The 17,449-nt window shown below is 54.6% G+C and overlaps 1 protein-coding gene and 1 long non-coding RNA gene across 6 annotated transcripts in view; one reads left to right on the top strand and one right to left on the bottom strand.

Moving 5' to 3' along the window:
* The first annotated feature begins 344 nt into the window (after window positions 1-344).
* COL11A2 (collagen type XI alpha 2 chain) overlaps window positions 345-17,449 on the top strand; it is a 29,704-nt gene continuing 12,599 nt past the window's right edge. The window contains exons 1-30 of one of the 5 annotated variants that reach the window (XM_004043798.4): window positions 345-672; window positions 3,365-3,514; window positions 3,646-3,856; window positions 4,310-4,472; window positions 6,016-6,207; window positions 7,046-7,123; window positions 7,769-7,831; window positions 8,499-8,678; window positions 11,646-11,705; window positions 11,811-11,852; window positions 12,086-12,148; window positions 12,484-12,558; window positions 13,014-13,100; window positions 13,332-13,388; window positions 13,535-13,588; window positions 13,693-13,746; window positions 13,846-13,899; window positions 14,086-14,139; window positions 14,330-14,383; window positions 14,466-14,510; window positions 14,633-14,686; window positions 15,123-15,167; window positions 15,364-15,417; window positions 15,604-15,648; window positions 15,784-15,837; window positions 16,064-16,108; window positions 16,343-16,396; window positions 16,526-16,570; window positions 16,760-16,813; window positions 17,148-17,255. In XM_004043798.4, coding sequence (XP_004043846.3) covers window positions 591-672; window positions 3,365-3,514; window positions 3,646-3,856; window positions 4,310-4,472; window positions 6,016-6,207; window positions 7,046-7,123; window positions 7,769-7,831; window positions 8,499-8,678; window positions 11,646-11,705; window positions 11,811-11,852; window positions 12,086-12,148; window positions 12,484-12,558; window positions 13,014-13,100; window positions 13,332-13,388; window positions 13,535-13,588; window positions 13,693-13,746; window positions 13,846-13,899; window positions 14,086-14,139; window positions 14,330-14,383; window positions 14,466-14,510; window positions 14,633-14,686; window positions 15,123-15,167; window positions 15,364-15,417; window positions 15,604-15,648; window positions 15,784-15,837; window positions 16,064-16,108; window positions 16,343-16,396; window positions 16,526-16,570; window positions 16,760-16,813; window positions 17,148-17,255 — 2,376 coding nt within the window. In that variant the 5' untranslated portion in view covers window positions 345-590. Of the gene's footprint in view, window positions 673-702; window positions 2,341-3,364; window positions 3,515-3,645; window positions 3,857-4,309; window positions 4,473-6,015; window positions 6,208-7,045; window positions 7,124-7,768; window positions 7,832-8,498; window positions 8,679-11,645; window positions 11,706-11,810; window positions 11,853-12,085; window positions 12,149-12,483; window positions 12,559-13,013; window positions 13,101-13,331; window positions 13,389-13,534; window positions 13,589-13,692; window positions 13,747-13,845; window positions 13,900-14,085; window positions 14,140-14,329; window positions 14,384-14,465; window positions 14,511-14,632; window positions 14,687-15,122; window positions 15,168-15,363; window positions 15,418-15,603; window positions 15,649-15,783; window positions 15,838-16,063; window positions 16,109-16,342; window positions 16,397-16,525; window positions 16,571-16,759; window positions 16,814-17,147; window positions 17,256-17,449 lie in introns of those variants that run through there. The other 4 variants (XM_019030123.3, XM_019030124.3, XM_019030125.3 and 1 more) reach the window with 4 other exon arrangements.
* Window positions 4,352-6,079, bottom strand: LOC134758729 (uncharacterized). The gene is made up of 3 exons (XR_010134247.1): window positions 5,926-6,079; window positions 5,377-5,783; window positions 4,352-4,465 (listed from the first exon to the last, which is right to left on the bottom strand). It is a non-coding gene; the product is annotated as an uncharacterized lncRNA (long non-coding RNA).

Here is a 17,449-nt window from a genome sequence, read left to right as displayed (position 1 = left end):
CCCGCCTCTCCCCCTCCCACTGTGCCCTAAATCCCGCCCAGGCCTCTGCTGAAAGGGGGCTCTGGGCCCCCAAGAGGGAGGGAATGGGAGGGAGTGTGTGTGACTGGACGTTTGGGTCCTAGAAAAGGAAGGGGCTAGGGAAGATATTGGGGTTCCCGAAAAGAGAATCTTAGGGTACAGGCCGTTGAGACCTACAAGGGGCAGGAGAGAGCGAGCGATAGAGGGAGGGTTACCGCCTCCCTCCCCAGGTGGAGACTGAGGGTGGGGTTTCCCTTCGGTGGCTGTGGGCGGGCGGCTGGAGGCGGGGGCCGGGCCGGGGGCGGGGGCGAGGTGGGGGCTCTGGGCGCCAGGGTGGCCGGGGACACACAGAAGCGGCAGCCACCGAGGAGGGAGCAGTGCCGGGAGCCCCGACGGCGCCTTGCTGCATGGAGCTGGGCCGCTGACAGCTGTCGCTGCCCGCAGCCTCTGACCTCCCTGGGACCCCGGCGTCTGAGGCTCATAGTCTGCTCCCTGTCTTCTGTCAGCCTCAGGGCATCCAGCGTCTCAGGCCGACCTGGGTCCCTGGGACCCGGCGTTTCGGCTTCTCAGCCATGGAGCGGTGCAGCCGCTGCCATCGCTTCCTCCTCCTCCTACCTCTGGTGCTGGGGCTGAGCGCGGCCCCAGGCTGGGCAGGTAAGAGGAGTCCTGATGCCTGGGTCCTCGGAGTCAGGCTGGAGCTCTGAGTGTCTCTGGGAAGGGGACAGCTGATGCCTGGGGCAGCAGCTTCTGAGTCTAACAAGGAGATTTGGGGCTTCAAGGCTACAGGCTGGAGGGCAGGACACCTGTGTTCCTTGGCATCAGGGTAGGGATCTCTTTGTCCTTGAAGTGACTGGGGGAGGGCAGATAGGGCTGAAAGGTGGAGGACCACTTTAGAGACCCTGAATGGGGATGGATGCTTGTCTTGGGTCCTTGGGAAGAGCTGAAGATGGCCAGGGCCAGCCCGGTCCAGTCATTGCTGGTGTGGGGATGGTAGACGCCAATGTTGATGGGTGAGGCGTGTGTGTCTTATGGCCTTTCTGTCGATATCTCTGGGATAAGGGGTGAGCACCTGTGATTCAGAGCAGAGCCCAGTAAGCCCAGAAAGAAAGGAAGCCTTGACTACCTGTCTCATTGGCCTCCTGGACAGGGTCCCCCTCCCCCTCCCTGTGCCCTCGATGCTGCCACGCAGCTGGCTCTGGGGAGCACTGGGGCTGGCTGCCAACAGGACGGCCCGCCGGACAGGCCAGGATCAGGTGTCTGAGGCCAGAGCCAACTCTTTGCATTCCTGCCTAGCCCCTCCTCCCTCTGGCCAGCCAGGCTCCCCTGGGACCCTGGTGTCCACAACCCCGATCTTTTCCTTCTTTTTCCCAGGACCCAGAATTCCTGGCTTCTAGGAAAGGGGATTTGATGTCAAGGAGGGGGCTGTGACCACCAAGCCCTCAGCAGGCTGGAAAAAGCCCACCATTTCTGGAGACACTGAGGGCTGATTTATATTTAACTTGACTATTCAATTCTTCTCTGCTTTAGAGAGAAAATGGTCAGAATGGCAGCATAAAAGATTTAGATTAGATTACAGAAGGAAGAACTTCCAAGATGTGAGGACAGTGAGGCCCAGGGCCAGGAACTTGAGGCGTATGGTGCCTGTAGACTCTAGGAGTCTTTCTTAGGGGGAAGAGGGATCCTCTGGCATGGAGGCAGGGGGATGGCTAAGATGACTGTTTCTTATTTCAGGGGCTGAGTGGGTAGAGATGGGACTTTAGGGAAATGAGTTACTGTAGAATTCCTAAGGTTAGAGAATAAGGCATTTGGGGGGCCAGAGGTAGAGTGGTGGAGGGTAATGGGGCTACCAGTGGAGAGCCTGTGGGGCAGATGAGGCTGGAGACAGTGGGGCAAGTATGTGGCCTGGTGTGGGAAGATGGTGGGCGGACCTGTGGGTAGGTCATCCATATGATCGAATTGTACTCCCTTGGGATTTGGTGGAGGGTGGGGACCTCCGAGGTCTCCTTGGCCTGGGGTCTCTATGAGTCTCTGTGTCTCTGTCTCACTCACCCTTCATCTCTCAAAGCGGCCCTTGTGTGTTGGTGTTTGTGGAGCTGCCACACGCGCGGGGGCCAGGCTTAGGCGGGGGTTGGGGGGGAAGGCCGTGGTTTCCCGGCTCCTGGACTCAAAGGGCCTTTTCTCTGCCTGCCCGCCCCACCTCACCCACCCCACCCAGCTCCACTCTCCTGATTGCTCTGGCCTCTGCCCTGCCCCACACTTCTATGAAAGTTTTGCTGGAACTCTCTTTGGGATTTTTCCAATCTGGAGCTGATAGTGTGAAGAGTATGTATACAGGGGAGCAAGTGAGGGCAAGGTGATCTTTTGTTTTCCAGGGAGTTTGAACCCTAGGAAGCTGAGTTCTAGGTAGACAGGGCTGGTGGGCTGGATCTTGAATCTTTGGGTCCCAGGTGGTGGGGTTGGTGGGGGTGGTGAGACAGGATTGAGGTTCCAGGTGTGGGGAGCTTGCCTGGGTTCTGGGCAAGCACTCTGATGGGATCCACAGATGTGTGGCTCAGGGCCCTGGACCTGTTCCGGCTCCGCGTGGCAGCTTCAGCCCCTGCCCCCCATTCCTCTACCCCTCCCCACCTCATCTCCTAAACCAGGAGGCACAGACTCCTGGGAGAGCTTTCTCGTATCTTTTTCCTCAGCATGGTCGGGGTTGTTCCCACCCCATCCCCCAAACCTGGGATCTGTAGCTGCTTGAAGCCCCTCTCATAGAGCTGCTTCTCTGATCTCTTCCTTGTGGCCCCCCTGCACCTCCTGTGTCCAGGATGATCGATTGCCCAGATGTTGTTTGTGCTGGAGACGGGACAGATGCCAGAGACCCAGAGAGTGAGAGATATGGAAAGAGAGTGAGAGCGAGGGAGAGAAAAAGATGGACAGAATGTGAGAGAAATGGAGGAGGACAGAAGAGACAGAGACAGAAAGACCAACATAAAGAGACAGAGAGAGTAAGAGAGTGAGAGAGACAGGAGACAGATGAAGAGTTGAGAGAGGTATTCAGAGAGTACAGAGAGAGACAGATTCATAAACTAAAAGACAAAGAGAGAGCGTAAGAGAGGCAGATGCTAGGAGAGACAGGGGCAGGAGTGTCATGGGGTTGAATGCCTGCTGATGCTGCCCTGCCTCCAGGTACCTTTGCATTTCCCATCCATTCAGGCACTGTTCAGAAGCAAGTGAGGGTGAGGTGACCTTTCCCTTGCAGGGAGTTTGAGCCCTGGAAAGCTGAGTTCTAGATCCCAAATGTCCCCTATTTATGCCCTCCTGAGGGCATGTCCCTTCTCCTGATAGTCATGGACTCTCCCAGGTGCACCCCCTGTGGATGTGCTCCAGGCCCTGAGGTTCCCCTCCCTCCCTGATGGTGTCCGGAGAGCGAAAGGCATCTGTCCAGCTGATGTGGCCTACCGAGTGGCACGACCTGCCCAGCTCAGTGCACCCACTCGCCAGCTTTTCCCAGGTATGGGTGACATGGTGGGGTAGGCCTGGGGGGAGGTAATGGGATGGGGCCTAGGATCAGACACCAGGAGGAAAGGGGTTGTGGCGGCTCCCTTTGCCTCTCACTCTGTGTGTATCTCTCTCGGATACTAGGAGGATTTCCCAAAGATTTCTCTCTGCTGACTGTTGTCCGGACCCGCCCTGGTCTCCAAGCTCCCCTCCTGACTCTCTACAGTGCCCAGGGTGTCCGACAGCTGGGCCTGGAGCTGGGCCGACCTGTCCGCTTCCTGTATGAAGACCAGACTGGGCGGCCTCAACCTCCCTCTCAGCCAGTCTTCCGAGGCCTCAGCCTAGCAGATGGCAAGTAAGTTTGTTTGCTCCTCTGGTCTGCCTGGCCCACACTTTCAGGAGGAAGTGCCCCCGAACCCCTACACTCTAAACTGTGAAACCCTTCAGACCCTTTGAGCCACACCACACCTACCCACTGCCCAAACTTCAGTCACTTCTAGTCCAGAGTTTGGGCTTTAGAGTGTACAGCCTTCTCTGCATGTTGAACTAGCCTGTACCTTGGGCAAGTTACTTAAAATTTTTGAGCCTCAGTTTCTACATCTGTAAAATGGACATTAAATAGAATTGGCACAAATAAGAAAGTGACGGCATGGTGTCTGGTGCACTGTAAACACTCAATAAATGGTAGCCATTTTTATTACTGCTCTTATCACCATTGGCTTCAACTCTTATCACTGCTCTCCAACCATGTTGACTCCCCTACTTCAGTCAGCCAAGAGTTCACTTGAACCTCTTCCACCATTTCCAGGTGGCACCGTGTGGCTGTGGCTGTGAAGGGCCAGTCTGTCACCCTCATTGTTGACTGCAAGAAGCGAGTCACCCGGCCTCTCCCCCGAAGTGCTCATCCAGTATTGGACACCCATGGAGTGATCATCTTTGGTGCCCGTATTCTGGATGAAGAAGTCTTTGAGGTAACCAGAGCAATCAGAGGCAGGATTGACTTCTGGTCCCCTATCTTGTGCCCACTACCCTTCTGGCCCCAGCATGTCATCTTCCTATTCCCTAGGCCTTCATTTTTTTTTCTTATGAATTTTCATTTCTATTTTCTATCTTCAGGGCTACTGTTCTCTGCAGGAGAACTAGATGCCTACCTATATGGCAGGACTGTCCACAGCCACTTACTCTGTCCTTCAGTCTTCATCAGTTCCCTCATCCATCCATCCTTTCAACCCCTCTCTCCTCACCCACCCATCAATTCACTCACTCCTCAGCCAACCTATGCACACATCCATCACCCACTCCCCCATCTATTTACTCATCTATGCATCACACGCCCACCTACTCATGCATGAAGGCTTATATCCACCCACCTGTCAATCCTCCCCCCGCTTAACCACTCTCCCCTTCAGACCACCCATCTATGCTTCCACCCATCTATCCTCTTCAACTATTCACTCACCCAGCTATTCACTCACCCACCCACCCTCCCCATCTACCCATGCACACAAGGATGCATGCATCCATTCAGCCACCATCTATCCATTATCCTTCCACCAACTCAACCACTCCCTCCTTCAATATACTCACGCACCCATCTCCTCACCTACTTACTTCCCATCTGACCAGTCATTCACCCACATAAGTTCACCCATCTACCTATTCACCCATTTGCTTCCATCTACTCTGTAACCCCTGTTCATCTGCCCCAGTCCACCCTCCCATACATACATTTATTCATTCACTATTTATCAATGCTCCCATTCATTAATGCATGTAAGCCCCCAGCCACCCATCCACTCATCTATCCATTCATCCATCCCTCCATTCACCCATCCCTCCATTCACCCTCCAAGCCAGTCAACATTTTCTGAATACCTGCTGGACAAGGAGAACAAAGAAGAGAATATGAAGTCTCTATCACCCCCAAGAGCTCCCAGGTGGGCTCTGGAAACGAGACAACATCCCTAAATTACGGTGCAATGGAGAGTATGCTAAGCACCATGTGTGGGCAAAAGTAAATGCCACTGGAACTCAGGAATGGATTCTCCCCACTCCATTTCTAGAGGTCCAGAGAATTCTCATCATCACTGCCATTGGAAGGCCAAGGCATCTAAAGCTGAGCCCTGTCTCTGGAAGCCACCGTGGAAGGGCTCATGCATTGCCACAAAGCGCAGAGGGGCGGCAAAGAATTCTGGAAGGCCTGGGATCTGGTCCTGATTCTGCCACTCTGGGTGACCTTGGGGCAGTCATTGCCTTTTTGGGCTTTTCTGCATGGAACTTATCTGAAAAATGGGTAGAAAGAAAGATCCTTGTTCTGCCAACTTTCCTGGTTGTTATTGAAGGTCCTATGAGATCCCTTGAAAACTGAAAAGGGCTTTGCATATGGAGGACTGACAGTGACCTTCTCCCATCTTAGGGTTTTACCTAGGATTGGCCTCCTATACTCTTTCTCCCAGATGATACCCTCTGCCTCTCTCTGAATCTCTCCGCTCCATCTCTCTCATGTCTTTGCAGGGTGATGTCCAGGAGCTGGCCATTGTCCCAGGGGTCCAGGCAGCCTATGAATCGTGTGAACAGAAGGAGCTGGAATGCGAGGGGGGCCAGAGGGAAAGACCCCAAAACCAACAGCCTCACAGAGCCCAGAGATCTCCACAGCAGCAACCATCAAGACTTCATAGGCCACAAAATCAGGAACCCCAGAGCCAGGTGAGGGAGCTGGGAGAACCTCCAAGTGCAGCACACCCCAGAGAGGGAAGACACCCAGGCATCTCTCCTCCTTAGTTGTCCTCCCCACCCTCATCTCCCTATTCCCATCACCCCCTCCTCCTAGTCCTCATTTATCAGCCTTTTTATTTTCATCTAAAAATAAAAAGAGTTGTTACGAAGAATTTGTGGCTGGGAGCTGTGTTCCCTGCTCTGCGTCTCCTCTTCCAGTCTTCCTGGAACTGTGTCCCTGGGTTTTCCCTTCCTTCTTTGAATTAAGAGATTGGGAGACAGTGAGAGAGGGGTGAGAGCTGGGGAGGCAGGTAGGAGAGGGGACTGAAGCCAGGAGAAAGCAGTCGGGATGGTGAGACCAAGGAGGAGGAATGGGAAGGAGTAGGGATGGAGGGAATATCAAAGGAGAGGTGGGTCTGCAGAAGTGTGGGAGTGGGGAGCCCAGTCTCTGGCCCCCACCTACCTGGAGGGGCAGGAAAAGGGGAGGTAGTGGGGGGAAGGGAAGGGAAGGGAGCCTGGGTTGGGTGGGGTCTGGAGAGTTAGAATACAGATGGGATCTGGGGTCAGTGGTCTAAAGATCAGAGGGTCAATCTCTTAATCATGTCTGCTTCTGCCCCATATGTGGAACCCCTTCCCTCTGTTCCACCTCTCCCCACCTCCCTCCTGACCCTCAACCTCTCCTTTCATCTTCAACTCTCTCTTTCCCAACTCCACACCTCCCCCGTTTCCCAACTCCCACACCATCTTTATATCTCCCTCTCCCGCCCTTCACCCCACACCTTCCAATTACCCCATCCCCTTCCTGTCTATGCCCACCCCCCAATCCCAGCCCACTGAGTCTCTCTACTATGACTACGAGCCCCCCTATTATGATGTGATGACTACGGGGACAACCCCTGATTATCAGGTAAACTCAAGGGACCCCTTCATTTCTTCCCTTTCTCCCAGCACCCCCAGCAATCGTCTCCTAGGACACCTTCCTCCTCTCCCCATGCCGTGGGGAGAGGCACAGTGTGTTTAGATTATGGGGATTTACTTACTTCCTGCCCCCTCCCTGTCTCTCTGCTGCAGCGCCCTGGGAGCCCCCACCACAGGCCTCCCCCTTCCCCTAGGGGGCATCAGACCCCTCCCCGAAAGCCTACCCCACCTGCCAAGAGGTCAGTGGCCTGGCAGGCGTCCCCCTCACCAGGCCAGAGGTCCTCTCCAACTGCAGGCTTCGGCCCAGCATGGGAGCAGACTCCCCTTTCCCGACGCCCAGCTCAGAGGGCAGCTTCCCCCACTGCCTGGCCCCGCCCCAGGACCAGAGGCAGCAGTTACCGGCAGGTAGAGCCGGGGCATCCAGATCTCTGCCCCCAAACCTCTATGACCTTGGAGGTTCACTCTCCCCAAACTATCCCCCTCCAAAGGGGCTGCAAGATCTGAGATTTCCCCCATCCCCCAGCGCAGACAGACCCTGCCCTCGGGGGACAGGTGCTGCTTTGCCTCCCTTCTGCTAACCTTTCTCCTTCCTTCCCACCCTGTGCTACTCTTCTCCTTCTCTCCTTGGGGTCAGGACCCCACCCCAGGTGAAGAGGAAGAAATCCTGGAGTCGAGCCTCTTGCCACCCCTTGAGGAGGTAACTCTATGCCCCACCCTCACCCCATCTGGGGGCAGTGGGCACCTGTGACTCACTCCCCTCAGCCCATGACGTCTTGATGGACCAGCCCCTCCTCTGGCCGGAGGGTTCTTCCTCATTTCCATCGATGGCCTCTGTCTTTGAGTCACTCTAGAACTATGGGCCTGCTTGACTCTCTAAGTCCAGCCAGTTCCCTTCAGTATCCAGGCCTCCTTCCATGATTCTTTGATTCCTGAGTGACTTTGTCTCCATGTTGGTGTCTAATGGTCTTACTTTCTATGTCCTATTTCTGTTCCCGGGAGCCACTTTCTGTCCAATGTTGTCACCTTTTGTCTTCTCTATCTCTTTGGTCATTCCTGGACTCCTTTGTCTGTCATTGTGTCCATGGACTGTCCACTCTGCATCCAGTCCTCCGGCCACCCTTCATTTTATCCACCACTTCTTCCCACTGGACCCACTTTCTGGACATCTGTCCCCACTTTTGGCCTTTGATGGCCCTTCCATTTATATACAACCACTCCCATGGCTCTTCTTGGGAGAAAAACTCCAGTTCTGATTAACCTCAGAATCCTTTGGGCTAGAAGTTGTCACACCCTGGGGTCCAGGGTAAGCCTCCTCTCAGCCCTAACATCCCCATCTACCCCTCTCCCTCCCCATCCCTGGGAAGGAGCAGACAGATCTCCAGGTCCCCCCCACAGCCGACAGGTTCCGGGCAGAGGAATATGGGGAGGGTGGCACAGACCCCCCTGAAGGGCCCTACGATTACACCTATGGCTATGGGGATGATTATCGTGAGGAGACAGAGCTTGGCCCTGCCCTCTCTGCGGAGACAGCCCACTCAGGAGCCGTAAGTGAAAGGAGCTTCTCTTTCATTCTTGACTACCAGTGGGAGCTACAAGAATTCCTTCTTGTTGGTTTCGATCCTTGGCTGTTGGCTGTGAGCTATTTCCCATCTGTGACTTGTCATTTTCTGTTCACATATGATGTATATGTTGCTTGAAAAGATTACTACCTGCCTTCCTTTGCCAAATGTCTTACCTTGTGACTCTTGTGGATACTTCTGCTCAGGGCAATTGGGAATTAAAAAAAAAATTATGTGGCCACTTCCTGTCTTTCTTGATCACTTCCTGTCTAACTGAAGCTGGATTTCATAAAGCTTTTGGTCAATAAACTACTACCTTGTGTCCATTTTCAGTGTTTCTCTATCATTTCTTGGTGAAACAATTTTTTGTTCATGTTTCTACCAAACGATCTAACTTCCTGTGTCACCTTTTTTTAACCTACAGGCCACTTATTATCTGTCCCTTCCTGCCTTCTCCAGCTGTGGCATCCATCTTGGTAACTGTGTCAGGTTGGACTGCCAAGGATTTATTATTTCTGTTCTGGCTCTAGTTTTTCATGCTATCTTGTGACAATTTCCTTTGACAATGAACCGCTTCCTGTATGTCTCAGGTCATTTAAATCATAAAGTTTCCATTGTGGGCCTCGATATTTCTCATGGCTACTTCCTGTGTGTCCTAGCCTTGATGTTTGTGTTTTCTGGAAGAATTACCTTCACTGTCATGATTCCCTTTGCAGGAGTCACATTCTACCTGTTTTGTGCCTTTCTTTTCTCTCTGGGTCAAGGTAGCCATGTTGTTGTTGAAGGTTCACTTCCTGGATCCTCTTTCCTTCGCTGCTTCCTGTCTGTTCAGCCACTTCCTGTTTGTCCAGTTTGTTTTCTAGCCATGTTGGCCATGTTTAATTTTCCTCGGCCCTGGCATCATTCTTGCTTCCAAGTGTTTGTCATTTTGTTCTGTGTCCCTTAGTTGTTCTCATATCTTCCAGTATTCCCTGTCAGTGGGACTGCTTCCTGTCTACTCCGCTCCGTCTTCTGCCTGCCTTGCAGTTCTGGCTGCCTCCTCTACCCTGCTGCCGCATCCCATACCTCCCCTCTCTTGCCTCCCTTGAGCTTCTACTGCCTTTCCTTTATGCTGCTCTCTGGGTATTTGGGGTTGATATGGGATTTCAGAGAGTTTTGAAACTGATCATTGCTGTTTGGTGGAGAGGGGCATTCTGAAGATCTTTGTTGCGGGGAGTTGGGGTGTTGGTGAATGTCTCCCATTCTCCATGTTCTTATTTTGTTTCTGGCCCTAGAGTTGGGAACAGGTATCTGAGTGGAGGTGTGCAAGGGAGGGAACTGGTGCACTTAGAATGTACTTGAGGGCCAGAGGAAGGGCAATGCATTCAGTGGGGACTGCTCTCCAATTTTTTTTTTTTTTTTTTTTTTGAGGCAGGTTCTCACTCTGTCACCCAGGTTGGAGTGCAGTGGCAGGATCTTGGCTTACTGCAACCTCTGCCTCCTGGGTTCAAGCGATCCTCCTGCCTCAGCCTCCCGAGTAGCTGGGGTTACAGGCATGTGCCACTGCGCCCGGCTATTTTTTGTATTTTTAGTAGAGACGGGGTTTCACATGTTGGCCAGGCTGGTCTCAAACTACTGACCTCAAATGAGCTGCCTGTTTCGGCCCTGCAAAGTGCTGGGATTACAGGCATGCGCCACCGTGCCTGGCCTCCAAATTTACTTAGAGTATGGATGCTTAACCTTTGGGGCATATTTAAACTTGTGAACTCTTTGAAATCCTAAATAAAATTCTGTGCATAATAGCATATACTTTTTCATTTCTGGAGAAAAACTCACAGCTTTCATCAGATTATTTTTTTTCTTTGAGATGGAGTTTTGCTCTTGTTGCCTAGGCCGGAGTACGATGGCATAATCTTGGTTCACTTCAACCTCCACCTCCTGGGTTCAAGCGATTCTCCTGCTTCAGCCTCCCAAGTAGCTGGGATTACAGGCATGTGCCACCACACCCAGCTACTTTTGTATTTTTATTAGAGACGGGGTTTCACCATGTTGGTCAGGCTGGTCTCAAACTCCTGACCTCAGGTGATCTGCCTGCCTCCACCTCCCAAAGTGCTGGGATTATGGGCGTAAGCCACCTCGCCCGGCCTAGCTTTTATCAGGTTCTCATGTGGGTCCATGCCCTCCTCTTACCCCAAATAAAAATCTACCCACAATCTTAGAGAGATTCTTTTATGATGTATTGGGGTAAATGTGTGGAAGGTTTCTTAAGGTTCTAGGGAGGGCGTTTGGGAGATGGGATAGGGTCCTCTAGAAGAGGGTTTGGGAAGGTGGGTGGTTTAAAATCCCTGAAAGGGGCCAGGTGCGGTGGCTCGCGCCTGTAATCCCAGCACTTTAGGAGGCCGAGGCAGGCGGATCACCTGAGGTCAGGACCTTGAGACCAGCCTGGCCAACACGGTGAAGCCCATCTCTAATAAAAATACAAAAATTAGTCGGGCATGGTGGTGCACATCTGTAATCCCAGTGTAATCCCAGCTACTTGGGAGCCTGAGGCAGGAGAATCGCTTGAACCTGGAAGGCAGAGGTTGTAGTGAGCGGAGATCGCGCCACTGGACTTCAGCCTGGGTGACAGAGCAAGACTTCGTCTCAAAAAAAAAAAGAAAAACAAACAAACAAACAAACAAAAACACTGGAAGTTTCTGGGGACCTTCCTGAAAGAGGCTCTCAGGGAGATGGAGAGGTTGTGTTTGCTGAGGTGGGGCTGGGAACTGGGGGGGCAGGGAACCCTGAGGTCTCCTTGGCAGGCTTGAAAGGTTTGTGAAGAGGGAGTTTTAGGGGAGGGCTGTGGGGCTTTCGGGTAGGGCTGAAGTGGTCTCGAGAGGATCTAAGAATCAAGGTTGGAGTTGAGATGGGGAAAGGCCTAGTGTCCTGGCTGCTCACGGGCCCCACTGGGGGCTACATGTGTGTCTCCCTCAGGCTGCCCATGGACCCCGAGGGCTGAAGGGAGAGAAAGGAGAGCCTGCGGTGTTGGAACCTGTAAGTTATGCTGGTCACAGGGCTGAGGCAGTGGAAATAGGAGAAGCAAGTGGGGTTGAGTGTGCTGGTCCTGCCGCCTCTGATTTTTAACCTTTGACTCCACAGGGTATGCTCGTGGAGGGGCCCCCTGGCCCAGAAGGCCCTGCGGTAAGTCTAGCAGTGACCTGGTGGCCATTCTTTTCTTAGAAACCCCTTCTATGTGCTCATCTGAGCCTTCCCCACATATGCCCAGGCCTCCTCCTCAGAACTCGGGAGCATCCCTCCAATCAACGCTTCCCAGATTCCCAGATCTCTTCTGCACAGACCACTCCTCAGCCACAGGCTGAGTGTCCACACCTGTCTGAATGCCCACACCTGACCCCTACTCTTTTGTTCCTCAGGGATTGATTGGTCCCCCTGGCATCCAGGGGAACCCAGGCCCAGTTGGAGACCCTGGAGAGAGGGTAAGGGGGTGTCCTCTATGTGAGGGGGGAGCTTCGGGGGAGCTAGTGGTATCCAAGCGGGGGGCTGCCATGCCCAGTAATTTCCTGTTAGGTGGCTTGTTAATGAATGAAGGGATGGTTGTGCTTCCCAGCAACCAGAAAGGAGGGCAGACTCTGGTTGGGGAGGGTGCTGATCTGGTTTCTCACCCTCAATTTTCCCCATGGGGGTGGGAGACTCAGGAAAGAGCTAGAGCAGTCTACACTTATTCTGTTGAAGAGGATATTTCAAAATCACGCTAAGATCTTGATGTCCCCTTATCTTTCACCCCATCTTTTGCATTCTCTTCCCACTCCAGGGCCCCCCTGGCCGAGCAGGGCTCCCTGGATCAGATGGGGCTCCTGGTCCTCCTGGCACATCTCTCATGCTCCCAGTGAGTTGTCTCTTGGGTTTTGGAACATGCTGATGGGGAAGACAAGGAATTGTGTCATGTTACCAAGAACCAGATGGGCAGGAAAGCTATGGAGGAGTCTCTAAAGATCATCAAAGATCATCACTCCAAAGGGATTCGTCTTTGGGGTTGGGGAGATGGGGCCTCATTAGGTGACCTAGAACAAAACACCAGTCTTCTAGGACTGGGCAGAACAGCCTATATTTCAGGAGCTCTAGAACCAAAAGAGAGTCTTTCTGGAGGCAGAGGCTGGACAGTGGAGGAGGAGGGCAGGAGTTGAGTTTCTGGAATCCTCTAAGTGATTATCTGGAAGCCATGGGAAATGCTGGATGGGCAGAACCTGGGGCAAGGGGCAGAAACGCTGGAGAAAGCCTCTGGCTGGGAGGGTCCCATGGCTTTCTTGGAAGAGAACCTGGACCTTCTCTCCTTGCCCTCAGTTCCGGTTTGGCAGTGGTGGGGGTGACAAGGGCCCTGTGGTGGCGGCCCAGGAGGCTCAGGCCCAGGCGATCCTGCAGCAGGCGAGGGTGAGTGGGGCTGCTTCCCTGGAAAGGGGAGGCTCTGGGGGGCACTGGAAGGGTTCGCTGGAGTGAGTGTGCGGCAGGGGAGGCCTGGGTTGGTTTGGGGTTAACAGGGAGGCTGGGGAGAATCCTGGGCAGTGGATGAGGATCAGGAGAGGAAGGGTGAATTTGGAGAGTGCTGGGGCTGGGGGTTCCCACTGCCTGTCCCTCAGCTCTGCTGTCCCCCTGCTCCCCTAGCTGGCACTCCGCGGACCCCCTGGCCCCATGGGATACACAGGGCGCCCTGGACCCTTGGTGAGTGAGCAGGGTGCTCGGGTGGAGGATGCTTTATTTGTGTGTGGGGCGTGGATAGTTCTGGAAAGGGGCTTCTTTTGGGGAACACTCTGAGGCCACTGTTGGCTGTGTCCTTCCTTACGGCCATCCTCTCTTCTCTCTCCCAGGGCCAACCTGGGAGCCCTGGCCTGAAAGGAGAGTCTGGAGACTTAGGACCTCAGGTGACCACTTTCCTCCACTGCACCACCATATCTGTTCACCACCTCAGTCTCCCTCACTCCCCTCCCTATGCCTCCTAACCCCACCCCATCTCTCCTCTCACCAGGGCCCCAGAGGACCTCAGGGCCTCACAGGCCCTCCTGGCAAGGCTGGGCGAAGGGTGAGTGCCCCAGGGGTGGATGGGTGTTGTGGGGAGACAGGGCCTGCAGGGTAGGGGACTGCGCCCCTGCTTGTTCTGACACTTCCCTTGTTCTCCCAGGGCCGGGCAGGTGCTGATGGAGCCCGAGGGATGCCTGGAGAACCTGGAGTGAAGGTAACAGGCTTGGGCCCCTCCCTGAAGCCTGTAGCCTTCAGCCCACGCTGGGCTCAGTTGTTTCTTGGGGATGACCTAGTTCTCCAGGCTCCCCCAAGATCAGCACCCCCCAACTCAGGGTGCAGTAGGGAGGGGTGGGCTTGGACAGGGTCATGTCCTCACTCTGGCTATCCCTCCTCCTCCTAGGGTGACCGAGGTTTTGATGGACTCCCAGGGCTCCCTGGAGAGAAGGGCCATAGGGTGAGTACATTAGTGGGTGTGTGTTGTAATTGGGGATAGATCTTCTATGGGAGTGAGGATAGGTAGGGAAGGGAGGCTGGAGGCTTGGCAGGAGCTCAGTGAAAGTAATGGATGGGCTAAGTGCAGAGGTTTGGTGTCTGCCTGTGTTGGGGGCTCTGAGGCCCCACTTATGAGTTCCCCCATTTCGCAGGGTGATACTGGTGCCCAGGGCCTTCCTGGTCCCCCTGGTGAGGATGGAGAGAGGGTAAGTGTAGTGGCAAATGTAGGGGCTGGGTGCAGGGGAGGTCTAGAAGGCACAGCAGCTTTACCGTGTCCTTCTCCTCCAGGGAGATGATGGGGAGATTGGGCCTCGAGGGCTGCCTGGAGAGTCGGTGAGTGTCCAAGGGCTGGTGCTGGGGGAGGGGGCTCTGGGGAAGCCAGGAGGGGGACATGGGCACTAAAGGGACACAGTTTTATCCATTCATGCCGTCTCCTCCCCTCACCCTGAATGCAGGGACCTCGAGGTCTCCTTGGCCCCAAAGGCCCACCTGGTATTCCTGGACCCCCTGTAAGTGACTCCCTGACTTCTGACCCTGAGGTGACCCCTTGACCTCTCCAACTCTCCACCTTTCTAGCTGCCTTCCTGCTCCCTCTCCTCTCTCGGCATGCTTCCCATTCCCTGTGAGCTCCCCCTGCTCTGGCCCCACACTGCCCTGCCTCAGCCTTCGCTCCCCGTGCACAGGGAGGGCCATGTGGTGTGGTGGTGCCCCAAGGGCTCTGGGCATAGGAAATAAATCTTCAAGAAAAACAAAACCAAAGCCCACAAGCCCACAGATCCACAGTCCCACAGTCCCACACACTGCAGGCCTGGGCCAGCTGTGTTTGCTCGGGTTTGGGATGGATTGGAGGTCTGACCGTCACACCCTCGGGAATGGCCAGGCCTCTGAAAACCACAGGTCCCTCCAGGCCACCTTCAGGCTGCTCACACCCATCTTGTGTTTCAGGGTGTCCGAGGCATGGATGGTCCCCAGGGCCCCAAAGGGAGCTTGGTGAGTGATGGATAGGAGATCCCACCCCCATTCTTATCCCCCGAGGTCCCTGCCAGCATCCTGTTGGCCGCCATTTTGACCCCTGCCTGCTTCCTGCTCTTGCCCTCTTGGCTATCGCTGCTGGGACTCAGCTCCATGCTCTAAATTTGTTCTATCTCCATCTCCTTCTGACCTGTGCCTGGTCACCTGTTTCTAGGGACCCCAGGGAGAGCCAGGACCTCCTGGACAACAGGGCACCCCTGGGACCCAGGTGAGCAGTGCCCCTACTCCGTTCCCCAATTTTTGTGACTTCCCTTGGGCTTCCACAATGGGTCAGACCCTGGAAGGATACAGGAAATTAAGGGTTTCAGGCCCTTGTTGCTCATGCTTTGAATCCGGGAGGCTGGATAGAAGAGACCCTGGGAGGCCCCTGTGACTTCTCTTTCCCTGTATGTAGGGTCTCCCCGGGCCCCAGGGTGCCATCGGCCCTCATGGAGAGAAGGTAAGTGACTAAGTGATTTGGAGGACAGGGGGTTTAGAGTGGGGATGTAGGGAGAACCCTAAATGTCTGCTGGGATTTTGTCTGTGTCCAGACTTGACCCCTCTAGTGACCCTGAGCCTCTTTGTCTTCCTGCAGGGTCCTCAAGGGAAGCCAGGGCTCCCCGGCATGCCTGGCTCAGACGGACCCCCGGTGAGTGGGACCCCACTTCCGAATCCAGTTCCCCTTGGCCTTCCACCCCAGTGCATGACCTCAGAGCTCCTTCAGTGACCCTTGCACTGAAAGGTCACTGGTGGTGCTTGTCCATGGACAGTTGGCTTCACTAGGTCACAGGAAATTTGGGTTGGAAGAAGTGTAGGGAGGGGTGCAGAGAGGGTGACAGGGGCCACTGGTCACATTTTCTGTCCCTTACTCCCAGGGTCACCCAGGGAAGGAAGGTCCCCCTGGAACCAAAGGAAACCAGGTGAGATCTTCCATGTCTTTATTCCCTGAGGGAGTCTCCACCCAGACTCTAGAGCCTCAAAGTCCTTGGGATTTCCTTGTCTCATTATTCATATGGCTCTGCCACATTCTCAATTCCTGTGCCCTGTAACCCTACCCAGACAGCAATGTTGTTACTTCCATTTCTTCCACCCCTGGAGGCCCCCACAGTGACACTCTGAGGCCCCTTTATAAATGCCTCTCTTTTATCTTCCAGGGTCCCTCTGGACCTCAGGGTCCTCTAGGATACCCAGGACCTCGAGGGGTCAAGGTAACTGACCACCAGGCTGGGAGACAAAGGGCTGTGGTCAGGGGAGCTATATGGGGTCTTAGGAGCTTGGTCCTTCCAACCCACCTCCATCCCCTGATCAGTCTACTTCTATCCCCTCTCTAATTCTAGGGTGTGGACGGAATTCGGGGTCTGAAGGGTCATAAGGGTGAGAAGGTGAGCACCATGCCCCCAGCTTCCCAGCACCTCAGTCCTGCCATCTCCTCTCTTCACTGCCTTCCCTCCAGCCTGCCCCGCACTGCCCTCCAGCTCCCGAGCCCCTGCTTCCACCTATGTTCTCAGAATTCCCATTAGAACCCCAGCCCTCTGTCATCTGTGGTGCCCTCTCACCTCTATCTTTCTCAGGGTGAGGATGGCTTTCCTGGGTTCAAAGGTGACATAGGCGTGAAAGGTGACAGGGTGAGTAGAGACCCCGCACTGGCCCCAATTCTGTGTCCTACTGAGCCTCCACTCTGGAGACACCAAGCACCAGTTTATTCTCCTGAGTCTCCAGACTCCACAGTTCCAGTGCTGTGTTCCCTTGGGAGCCTGACCCCTACAGGATGATAACCCCATGGTCTGTGTCATGCCTGCCCTCCCATCACTACACTATCCCTATCCTGTGGGCTTCCTGTCCTGCAGTGGCTCCTGGGACCCCTCTAGCCCTCCTCAGCCTCACTGATGCCCATTTCTTCTCTGGGCCCAGACCCCACCTCCAGTCCCCAGCACTCACCTGTCCTTCCCTCTCACACAGGGCGATGTTGGAGTCCCTGGTTCCAGGGGAGAGGATGGTCCTGAGGGGCCAAAGGGACGCACTGGACTGACTGGAGACCCTGGACCCCCAGGGCTCATGGGCGAGAAGGTGATGGGATGAGGGTTCTGTGCCTGGGTCCTCTGGGGGTGTGGGCACTGGGGTCAGGATGGGCATGGGGTGTGCCCGCCGCTGAAGTCAGCCAGTCAGTTGAAGATGGCCATGCATTAGTCATACTTCTGTCTGTGTAAATGGCATCTCTCAGCTGCTGATGGGCAGAGGGGATATATAAGAAGTCAGGGAAA

The sequence above is a fragment of the Gorilla gorilla genome, chromosome 5, assembly GCF_029281585.2.
Source record: "Gorilla gorilla gorilla isolate KB3781 chromosome 5, NHGRI_mGorGor1-v2.1_pri, whole genome shotgun sequence".
Classification (NCBI taxonomy): Eukaryota; Metazoa; Chordata; class Mammalia; order Primates; family Hominidae; genus Gorilla; species Gorilla gorilla.
This window is presented reverse-complemented; position numbering and strand designations above follow the sequence as displayed.